Source organism: Salmo trutta, chromosome 23, assembly GCF_901001165.1.
Source record: "Salmo trutta chromosome 23, fSalTru1.1, whole genome shotgun sequence".
Classification (NCBI taxonomy): domain Eukaryota; kingdom Metazoa; phylum Chordata; class Actinopteri; order Salmoniformes; family Salmonidae; genus Salmo; species Salmo trutta.
In genome coordinates, this window is record NC_042979.1 from 44,221,394 (window position 1) to 44,233,803 (window position 12,410).

The 12,410-nt window shown below is 45.9% G+C and overlaps 1 protein-coding gene across 1 annotated transcript in view; it reads left to right on the forward strand.

Annotated features, from left to right (window-relative positions):
- fbn2a (fibrillin 2a) overlaps window positions 1-12,410 on the forward strand; it is a 190,817-nt gene that overhangs the window by 77,832 nt on the left and 100,575 nt on the right. Inside the window, exons 15-19 of the mRNA XM_029710481.1 lie at window positions 153-275; window positions 1,325-1,477; window positions 2,906-2,959; window positions 3,068-3,193; window positions 10,953-11,078. Of these exons, the coding sequence (XP_029566341.1) occupies window positions 153-275; window positions 1,325-1,477; window positions 2,906-2,959; window positions 3,068-3,193; window positions 10,953-11,078 (582 nt within the window). The remainder of the gene's footprint in view (window positions 1-152; window positions 276-1,324; window positions 1,478-2,905; window positions 2,960-3,067; window positions 3,194-10,952; window positions 11,079-12,410) is intronic.

The window sequence follows — 12,410 nt, forward strand, 5'->3', positions numbered from 1 at the left end:
CTTTGGGTCTGTTTCTCCCTGTCTTTCTCCTTCCCTCTCTCTTCATTTCTCTTTGTTCATTTCCCTATATACTCTTCAACTCTCTCCTTCCCTCTCTCTCTCCATCTCTCTCGTACTCTCACTCTCTCCGTCTCTGACTCTCTTTCTGGTAGATATTGATGAGTGTCAGACTCCAGGCATGTGTATGAACGGCCGCTGTGTCAACACTGAGGGCTCCTTCAAGTGTGAGTGTCTGGCAGGACTGGCTGTGGGGGCGGATGGACGCTTCTGTGTAGGTAAGGAGTAGTGGGTGATCACAAACACAAATGTTCTGATACACACGTGTGGGCGCATGTACACATGTCCACACACACATACATGTACACATGCCCACACACACACACACACACGTACACATACCCACACACACACACGTACACATGCCCACACACACACACACACACATGTACACATGCCCACACACATGTACACATGCCCACACACACACACATGTACACATGCCCACACACACACATTCACGCTTGCTAATGCACACACACACACACACACACACACACAAATGGGCTTCCACTTCAGAGAGAGACTGTCTGTGATGTCCACAAGCTGTTTCATATTTGGACTGAAACGAGAGTCATGGGCTCTTATTTAGCTTATTGGCAGATCTCGCCTCTACTGCAGACCTTGTCTGCGTCCCAGATGGGTCCCTATTCTCTGCATAGGGCACTAGTTTTGACCAGAGCTCATAGGGCTCTGGTCAAAAGCAGTGCACTATATAGGGAATAGGGTGCCATCTGGGACTCAGACCTTACGGCTCACCGGGAGTCAGAAAACTGTGGAAATTCACAACTAGCCGCATTATCTGTCAACTGAGGCTTATTTCAGGACATCGATAACGCCTCACTCTTCAGGGAGGGAGGGAGGGAGGGAGGGAGAGAGAGAGGGAGGGAGAGAGAGGGAGGGAGGGAGGGAGGGAGGGAGGGAGGGAGGGAGGGAGGGAGGGAGGGAGGGAGGGAGGGAGAGAGAGAGGGAGAGAGAGGGAGGGAGAGGGAGGGAGAGAGAGGGAGAGAGAGGGAGAGAGAGAGGGAGAGAGAGGGAGAGAGAGGGAGGGAGAGAGAGGGAGGGAGAGAGAGAGAGAGAGAGAGAGAGAGAGAGAGAGAACTGACAAATAGCTAAGTTTCTATATTCCTTCTCATGGGCTTTGAGCAAAAAAGACAAAATGTTGGAAAGCGGAAATCCTCAGCAATCACCGCCAATGTTTTCACTGTAAAGCACCGTTGTGTTAATTCGTTGCCACATACAGTGTCTCTGTGTTTTCTTCCTTCAGACACACACATGCGCAGCACCTGCTACGGCGCCATAAAGAAGGGTGTGTGCGTGCGTCCCTTCCAGGGAGCCGTCACTAAGTCAGAGTGCTGCTGTGCCAACACCGACTACGGCTTCGGAGAGCCCTGTGTGTCTTGCCCAGCCAAGAACTCAGGTACAATACACACGATGACGCACGTCCAAACTGTGAGAATATCAATCAAGACTAGGAATCCTTCAAACCGTTGTTTTATCTGAACGTCTTGAGATGCTGTTTGTAGACCAACTGACTCACTTGTAGACAATGGAGTGAACAATTGGCTAATAGAGTGACTTTGAGAGGACCAATTGGCTAATAGAGTGACTTTGAGTGGACCAATGCAGCTAATAGGGTGACTTTGAGAGGACCAATGCAGCTAATAGAGTGACTTTGAGAGGACCAATGCAGCTAATAGAGTGACTTTGAGAGGACCAATTGGCTAATAGAGTGACTTTGAGAGGACCAATGCAGCTAATAGAGTGACTTTGAGAGGACCAATGCAGCTAATAGGGTGACTTTGAGAGGACCAATGCAGCTAATAGGGTGACTTTGAGAGGACCAATTGGCTAATAGAGTGACTTTGAGAGGACCAATTGGCTAATAGAGTGACTTTGGGAGGACCAATTGGCTAATAGAGTGACTTTGAGAGGACCAATTGGCTAATAGAGTGACTTTGAGAGGACCAATGCAGCTAATAGAGTGACTTTGAGAGGACCAATGCAGCTAATAGAGTGACTTTGAGAGGACCAATTGGCTAATAGTGTGACTTTGAGAGGACCAATTGGCTAATAGAGTGACTTTGAGAGGACCAATTGGCTAATAGAGTGACTTTGAGAGGACCAATGCAGCTAAGAGTGACTTTGAGAGGACCAATTGGCTAATAGAGTGACTTTGAGAGGACCAATTGGCTAATAGAGTGACTTTGAGAGGACCAATTGGCTAATAGAGTGACTTTGAGAGGACCAATTGGCTTATAGTGACTTTGAGAGGACCAATTGGCTTATAGAGTGACTTTGAGAGGACCAATGCAGCTAAGAGTGACTTTGAGAGGACCAATTGGCTAATAGAGTGACTTTGAGAGGACCAATGCAGCTAAGAGTGACTTTGAGAGGACCAATTGGCTAATAGAGTGACTTTGAGAGGACCAATTGGCTAATAGAGTGACTTTGAGAGGACCAATTGGCTAATAGAGTGACTTTGAGAGGACCAATTGGCTTATAGAGTGACTTTGAGAGGACCAATTGGCTTATAGAGTGACTTTGAGAGGACCAATGCCGTGTGGGTGATATATTATTGTTGTGCATCCGTTACACCGTGCTTCCAACATCAAATATAGCTCACGTTACATACAGTATGTACAAAATGTTGCATTCTCACACACATGGATGCTTATTGAGGTTGTTTGTTGCAACCATAGTCATTGGGTTGCAACAGTGCGTTGTTTTAGGTAACACTTTACTGTAGTCTCATGACTTTTTATTTATTCCTGTATTTAAAGCAGTAACCCCAACCCTTCATCTCAGTCTCTAGAACTTTAACCACCACTTCTGTTTGGTCTTGCAGCTGAGTTCCAGGCTCTGTGTGGAAGTGGAATAGGCTTTTCTGTGGATGGAACAGGTAATGTGCCCTACACATACTACGAAACGTTTGGGGTTTTCATCAGTGTATTGTGTGACATTAAAATGACCCCTCTCTATTGTGTCCCTCTGTCTCTCCCTTGGCCAGACATCAATGAGTGTGCACTGAACCCAGAGATCTGTCCCAATGGAGTGTGTGAGAACCTAAGAGGCGGTTTCCGCTGCTTCTGTAACACTGGCTACGAGTCTGACAACACGGGCAAGAACTGTGTGGGTGAGTGGAGAAAGGCTGTTTCTGACACTGCGAAATGACACTATCTTTCTTGTAACTTGACCTTCAGTGACACGAAATGTGATGTAGTGATAACAACAAATTGCTAAACGTTCACGGTGAGCAAACTAATGTTCAATATACTTTCAATTAAATAAAAAAACACTGTATTTACCCTCCACTACATCACTGGTCATGACATCTTGTTTATGCCAGTATGATTACCCATAATTCAGTATTAAAAAATGGCCTCCATAGTCAGAAGAGCACACCGGCCAACTAGGCCTGTGTCTATGCGTTACCCAACTGACATCCAGCTTGTTGTCCAGGCTAAGGCTGAGAGGCAGTGGAGGTATAGTGGTGTCTCTCTCTCAGTTGGTAGGTTACGTCCCCCCCCCCACCCCCCTGTCACTTCCTGTTCTGCCACTGGCTGTCCATCTCTCAGCAGAGTCAGACTAATGTGGTAGTTCACCTGGGCCCCTCTATAAACTGCTTTTATTCTCCTGAGTCTGGGAGGCACTTAGGCAACACATAGTTCCCCTCTCTCTCCAGGTACATCCTCAGTCTTTGTATGTAAATGGTAAAGTAAAATGGCTTGCAATACCCATTCTATTACAATCCATTCCATCCATCCATAAGATATTCATCGTCATATGGTGACTGACAGTTGGTTTCCAGCTAAATAGTCACGTCAGTCATGTTGTGTAAACATTCCATTGAAAGCGTTCTGAAGTCATGATCATGGTGGGTTTCCCGTTGTCCATCTGAAACCCAGTCATTCTCTGCTGAGCGTGTACATCTCCCGTGGAATGAAAGCAACTGCCTCAGTTCAGATGATCTGAGGAAAAATGGCTTCAAACACTTTGTCCTGAGCTTCGCTAGACCTCTGTTTTATATGGGGCATTATATCCTTGGTGGACTAACTGTTTGATGGTGGAGTCATAGACACCAACCATCCAACATCAACACAACAGTAAACTCTGGGAAAGGTGTCTCTCCTGAGATATACAAGCAGGTCCAAAATTATTGGCACAGTTGATAAAAAGATTGTATAAAATAAATCATACAAATACTGAGCTATATTGTATGCAACAAAAAAAATACAATTATAAAATGTTATACTAATACAATTGCTCAGAGAAAGAGATTGCCTGAATTGTTGTCTAGTTGCTGATTGTTGAACAAATCAAACAACCGCATTGTTGGTTATATTAGATTCATGTTAGAGTCAAACAACTGAGATTTGTGATGAGGAAGAGGAGGAGAGCTAACCTGGGAGCCTGTCTAGAGATTTGTGATGAGGAAGAGGAGGAGAGCTAACCTGGGAGCCTGTCTAGAGATTTGTGATGAGGAAGAGGAGAAGAGCTAACCTGGGAGCCTGTCTAGAGATTTGTGATGAGGAAGAGGAGGAGAGCTAACCTGGGAGCCTGTCTAGAGATTTGTGATGAGGAAGAGGAGGAGAACTAATCTGGGAGCCTGTCTAGAGATTTGTGATGAGGAAGAGGAGGAGAACTAACCAGGGAGCCTGTCTAGAGATTTGTGATGAAGAGGAGGAGAGCTAACCTGGGAGCCTGTCTAGAGATTTGTGATGAGGAAGAGGAGAAGAGCTAACCTGGGAGCCTGTCTAGAGATGTGTGATGAGGAAGAGGAGGAGAGCTAACCTGGGAGCCTGTCTAGAGATTTGTGATGAGGAAGAGGAGGAGAGCTAACCTGGGAGCCTGTCTAGAGATTTGTGATGAGGAAGAGGAGGAGAGCTAACCAGGGAGCCTGTCTAGAGATTTGTTTCACCAACCAAACCACCCATTTCAGAGTAGGCAGCCCCATTTAACTATTGTTTGCCTAACGTTATGGGCAGCTATTAGCACCCATGTCATGCATTATAAAATGCATTATGCGTAGCAGGGCCCTGTGTTTTGTTAATCATGTCACATGACCAGGATTTTAACCTTTTTATTTAAAGCTTTTTCAGCGAACTGTCCCCTCTTTTTATGGTAGCACCAGCACCATCCTTAGACAATTGCTAATTTCTGGATAATGCTTAAAATACAGAATAAAATCTTGCTATGTCACATGATTGCACAAAATACAGAGTGCTTTAATGACTTGTGAAGAGGGTATTCATAGGAAGTGTTACCCAACACAAAGTGAGTAGTCAGAACAGTACACTATTACCTTTACTGTTCCTTTTGGATGCTTGACTATTGTTAACATTCTGACAATACATGCAAAGTTCTCACATTGCCTTTTGGTGGTTGGAGCGCTATAACTTGCTAGTCTTCCTAGTTACCACACTCACCACTAACAGTAATAGTAGCCCATTCAAACAGACTTATTCTCATGTCCTACGCTGATGTAACTTGATTGTACGCCAAGGATTCAAATGAAGCATAGAGAAACACACAAAACCACATTTGATTCCCCTCTCGTTTTCCTAGCAGTAATGATAGAAACACAGGTGCTACAACTCCCCCGCCGCCAAGGAAAATGTGATCTCTGTTTCCCTTTGACTACTGTCTATACTACTATAGTCAAAACATAGAGTTAATTATAGACCGACTTAGTCTGCTTCCTAAGTGGCTCCCTATTCCCTTCACAGTGCACTACTTTTGACCAGGGCCCATAGGAAATAGGGTGCTATTTGGGACTCACACTTAACATGGTGGAACCAGAATCCCCACTATTAATCGTACAGAATATCCTCTGTTCGTTCCCCCAATTCAGTTGCGCTACATTTCACCTCTGAGACAAATCGCCTTTCTCTATTGAAATGACATCATGGTGTGTAGCTGCCAGGGAAAGACAGACATAAAGAGAGAACACTGCCAAAAGACCTGTAGACCAATGGACGGAGGTAGGGAGACAGGGAAGGAGGGAAGGAGAGAGGGAAGAAGGCAGAAAGGACCAGATTTGGGTTTTGGAACGGGCTTTTCAGCCACTGTAAACTCACAGCCACTATAAACTCAGCCACTGTAAACTCAGCCACTGTAAACTCAGCCACTGTAAACTCACAGCCACTGTAAATTCAGTCACTGTAAACTCACAGCCACTGTAAACTCAGCCACTGTAAACTCAGTCATTGTAAACTCAGTCACTGCAAACTCACAGCCACTGCAAACTCACAGCCACTGTAAACTCACAGCCACTGTAAACTCACAACCACTGCAAACTCACAGCCACTGCAAACTCACAGCCACTGCAAACTCACAGCCACTGTAAACTCAGCCACTGTAAACTCACAGCCACTGTAAATTCAGTCACTGTAAACTCACAGCCACTGTAAACTCAGCCACTGTAAACTCAGTCATTGTAAACTCAGTCACTGCAAACTCACAGCCACTGCAAACTCACAGCCACTGTAAACTCACAGCCACTGTAAACTCACAGCCACTGCAAACTCACAGCCACTGCAAACTCACAGCCACTGCAAACTCACAGCCACTGCAAACTCACAGCCACTGTAAACTCGGCCACTGCAAACTCACAGCCACTGCAAACTCACAGCCACTGTAAACTCAGCCACTGTAAACTCACAGCCACTGTAAACTCACAGCCACTGTAAACTCACAGCCACTGTAAACTCACAGCCACTGTAAACTCAGCCACTGTAAACTCAGTCACTGTAAACTCACAGCCACTGTAAACTCAGCCACTGTAAACTCAGTCACTGTAAACTCAGTCACTGTAAACTCAGCCACTGTAAACTCACAGCCACTGTAAACTCACAGCCACTATAAACTCAGCCACTGTAAACTCACAGCCACTGCAAACTCACAGCCACTGCAAACTCACATCTACTGCAAACTCACAGCCACGGTAAACTCAGCCACTGTAAACTCACAGCCACTGTAAACTCACAGCCACTGTAAACTCAGCCACTGTAAACTCAGTCACTGTAAATTCAGTCACTGTAAACTCACAGCCACTGTAAACTCAGCCACTGTAAACTCAGCCACTGTAAACTCAGTCACTGTAAACTCAGTCACTGTAAACTCAGCCACTGTAAACTCACAGCCACTGTAAACTCACAGCCACTATAAACTCAGCCACTGTAAACTCACAGTCACTGTAAACTCAGTCACTGTAAACTCAGCCACTGTAAACTCACAGCCACTGTAAATTCAGTCACTGTAAACTCACAGCCACTGTAAACTCAGCCACTGTAAACTCAGCCACTGTAAACTCAGTCATTGTAAACTCAGTCACTGCAAACTCACAGCCACTGCAAACTCACAGCCACTGTAAACTCACAGCCACTGTAAACTCACAGCCACTGTAAACTCACAGCCACTGCAAACTCACAGCCACTGCAAACTCACAGCCACTGCAAACTCAGCCACTGCAAACTCACAGCCACTGCAAACTCACAGCCACTGCAAACTCACAGCCACTGTAAACTCAGGCACTGTAAACACAGCCACTGTAAACTCACAGCCACTGTAAACTCAGCCACTGTAAACTCAGTCACTGTAAATTCAGTCACTGTAAACTCACAGCCACTGTAAACTCAGCCACTGTAAACTCAGCCACTGTAAACTCAGTCACTGTAAACTCAGTCACTGCAAACTCACAGCCACTGCAAACTCACAGCCACTGCAAACTCACAGCCACTGCAAACTCACAGCCACTGCAAACTCACAGCCACTGTAAACTCACAGCCACTATAAACTCAGCCACTGTAAACTTAGTCACTGTTAACTCAGTCATTGCAAACTCACAGCCACTGCAAACTCACAGCCACTGTAATCTCAGTCACTGTAATCTCAGTCACTGTAAACTCAGTCACTGTTAACTCAGTCATTGCAAACTCACAGCCACTGCAAACTCACAGCCACTGCAAACTCACAGCCACTGTAAACTCTGGAGTTGTGAGCCTTCCAAACGGAGTACACTAAAAGAAATACACAAACGTAAGCAATTTGGTTTTCTAAAATTGCCCTTGAAAGCACACAAGTTCTTAAAATGAAATTCTCCCAATGGAAGCAAAAATAATCATGCACTGTAGGTAGCAAGTGTGATTTGAAAGTGGCTTTATTTCAAATAGGGGACTTATTCACATTGTAATTTTAACAGCACTGAAAAAGTGCCTGATAGAAACTTGCCTGATAGAAAGACTGCAATATACATACCAGTATTCGACATAACCATTTTACCTTTCATTTGGCAAGGTAAGACGTTGAATCGCAGGTTCCACCTAATCATTATACAGTATATATTCCATCTCCTCTTGGCCGCAAAGAGAAAATGACATATCACCACCATTTTTGTCAAAACTCCTAATGGAGACGTATCAATTCTGGGAGCGTTTCCCTGGGCGTGTGCGTCCCAAATGGCACTCTATTCCTGGGCCCTGGTCAAAAGTAGTGCACTACTATATAAGGAATAGGGTTCCATTTGGAACGCGGGCCCCTGTGATTCCTGATGGTCGTTTCAGCTCGGTAGCCGGTAACCCCTTTGTTCCTCCCTCCATAGGCATGGTGAAAGAGTTCGACAGGATATTATTTCCAAAGGGCAATTATAGTCAGCTTTATAAGCTCTTCAACTTCCCTTTCTGTCTGACTCTGGGGTTGACTGGGACCCCTGGCAGTCAAAGGGCCCTTTGGGAACGGAAAATGTACAGCCAAATAGGGGCTGGTGAAGACTACATTACCGAAGGGGAACAAATTCAATCGGGTTATCTTCACGACCTGACACCAGAGGAAATATTGGTGTCTACGGTTGTCGTTTAGAGTTTGTATATTGAGTTGAGGATGGTGGACTGTCAGTCATGGCCGTAGTCTCTAGAGTAGGATTTTCAAGTCCTGGAAAGTATTGGGTGTGTAGGCTTTTATTCCAGACCAGAGAAAGACATGATCATCTTCAGTCTGGGACATAATTAGTGGAATCAGGTTTATAAGAAGAGTAGGGCTGGAACAAAAGCCTGGACACACAGTAGCTCTTTTATAGTGAATTTTATTTTTTTAAATGAAGAGGTGTCAGGTTCACACTAATTCTAACACTTAAAAAGTACACTACATTGCCAAAAGTATGTGGACACCTGCCCGTCGAGCATCTCATTCCAAAATCACGGGCGTTAATATGTAGTTGGTCCCACCTTTGCTGCTCCAGTCTTCTGGGAAGGCTTTCCACTAGATGTTGGAACATTGAATCAGAGAGGTGCGCGGGGGCTGCTTTAATCGACATCCACGTCTTCGGCGCCCGGGGAACAGGTTAACTGCCTTGTTCAGGGGCAAAAGGACAGATTTTTACCTTGTCAGCTCGGGGATTCGATCCAGCAACATTTCGTGACTGGCCAAATGCTCTAACCACTAACGTATCAGTCTATTTTTCTTGGCCTTTTTCTACCACGCAATGAAATGACGGTTTGAATCATTAAGGGAAATTGTTATGATTATCGATTTTCAAGGTGGGTGTAATGGGTCAATCCTCCCATTAAGCAGTCTGCTCTATGTCAGTTTCAAACACTGATAAATGCATGTCACACACATTCAGCACAAATGTTTTTGCTCAAGAAATTGACAAATACACAAAATGTTTCCATTTGTTTCCTAGACACTGACAAATGGTCTCATAGACACTGACCAATGTTCTCATAAACACTGACCAATGGTCTCATAGACACTGACCAATGGTCTCAGTCACTGACCAATGGGCTCATAGACACTGACCAATGGTCTCATAGATACTGACCAATGGCCTCATAGACACTGACCAATGGTCTCAGTCACTGACCAATGGTCTCATAGACACTGACCAATGGTCTCATAGACACTGACCAATGGTCTCAGACACTGACCAATGGTCTCAGACACTGACCAATGGTCTCATAGACACTGACCAATGGGCTCATAGACACTGACCAATGGTCTCAGACACTGACCAATGGCCTCATAGACACTGACCAATAGGCTCATAGACACTGACCAATGGGCTCATAGACACTGACCAATGGTCTCATAGACACTGACCAATGGTCTCATAGACGCTGACCAATGGGCTCATAGACACTGACCAATGGTCTCATAGACACTGACCAATGGTCTCATAGACACTGACCAATGGTCTCAGACACTGACCAATGGCCTCATAGACACTGACCAATGGTCTCATAGACACTGACCAATGGTCTCAGACACTGACCAATGGTCTCATAGACACTGACCAATGGGCTTATAGACACTGACCAATGGGCTCATAGACACTGACCAATGGTCTCATAGACACTGACCAATGGTCTCATAGACACTGACCAATGGGCTCATAGACACTGACCAATGGTCTCATAGACACTGACCAATGGCCTCATAGACACTGACCAATGGGCTCATAGACACTGACCAATGGGCTCATAGACACTGACCAATGGTCTCAGACACTGACCAATGGCCTCATAGACACTGACCAATGGTCTCAGACACTGACCAATGGTCTCATAGACACTGACCAATGGTCTCAGACACTGACCAATGGTCTCATAGACACTGACCAATGGTCTCAGACACTGACCAATGGTCTCATAGACACTGACCAATGGGCTCATAGACACTGACCAATGGGCTTATAGACACTGACCAATGGTCTCATAGACACTGACCAATGGTCTCATAGACACTGACCAATGGTCTCAGACACTGACCAATGGCCTCATAGACACTGACCAATGGGCTCATAGACACTGACCAATGGTCTCATAGACACTGACCAATGGACAGATGGTCCTGAGTTGACTGTGAGGCGTCCTCTCTGTTTGCCTGTTGTCTTCCAGACATTGACGAGTGCATGGTGAACCGGCTCCTCTGCGACAACGGACTGTGTCGGAACATTCCAGGCAGCTACAGCTGCACCTGCCCCAAGGGCTACCTCTTCAGGCCGGACTCTGAGACGTGCGAAGGTAAATCAAATCAAATCAAATGTTATTGGCCACATACACATGGTTAGCAGATGTTAATGCGAGTGTAGTGAAATGCTTGAGAGAGAGAGAGAGAGAGAGAGAGAGAGAGAGAGAGAGAGAGAGAGAGAGAGAGAGAGAGAGAGAGAGAGAGAGAGAGAATAAGAGAAGTGATGACTATTTTCATTGTTGTTGTTGATGTTATGTATTTCTGCTTTGGCAATATCCATGTGAATATCATGCCAAAAAAGCCTTTGAAAGAAAAAGAGAGAGAGAAAGAGAGAGAACAAGAAAGAGAAATGGTGAGAGAAAGAGAGAGCAGAACTTCCATTTTAAGTGGACACCTGGTAGGAAAAACATACAAGGGGGAATGGGAGGTTGGAGGAAAGCAGAAATGCCTGGCAAGCCAGAGTAGCCAGAAAAGCCATAGTAGCCAGAGAAACCATAGTAGCCAAAGAAACCGGAGTAGCCAGAGTAGCCAGAGAAACCATAGTAGCCAGAGCAACCAGAGTAGCCAGAGTAGCCAGAGCAACCAGAGTAGCCAGAGTAGCCAGAGTAGCCAGAGAAACCATAGCAGCCATAGTAGCCATAGTAGCCAGAGCAACCAGAGCAACCAGAGCAACCAGAGTAGCCAGAGTAGCCAGAGTAGCCAGAGCAACCATAGTAGCCATAGTAGCCATAGTAGCCATAGTAGCCATAGTAGCCAGAGCAACCATAGTAGCCATAGTGGCCATAGTGGCCATAGTGGCCATAGTGACCAGAGTAGCCAGAGTAGCCATAGTAGCCATAGTAGCCAGAGTGGCCAGAGTAGCCAGAGAAACCATAGCAGCCAGAGTAGCCAGACCAGCCAGAGCAACCGGAGCAGCCGGAGTAGCCAGAGAAACCATAGTAGCCAGAGTAGCCAGAGCAACCAGAGTAGCCAGAGTAGCCAGAGTAGCCAGAGCAACCATAGTAGCCATAGTAGCCATAGTGGCCATAGTGGCCAGAGTAGCCAGAGTAGCCAGAGTAGCCAGAGTAGCCATAGTAGCCATAGTGGCCATAGTGGCCATAGTGGCCATAGTGGCCAGAGTGGCCAGAGTGACCAGAGTAGCCAGAGTAGCCATAGTAGCCATAGTAGCCATAGTAGCCAGAGTGGCCAGAGTAGCCAGAGAAACCATAGCAGCCAGAGTAGCCAGACCAGCCAGAGCAACCGGGGCAGCCGGAGTAGCCAGAGTAGCCAGAGAAACCATAGTAGCCAGAGAAACCATAGTAGCCAGAGAAACCATAGTAGCCAGAGCAACCATAGTAGCCAGAGTAGCCAGAGTAGCCAGAGTGGCCAGAGTGGCCAGAGTGGCC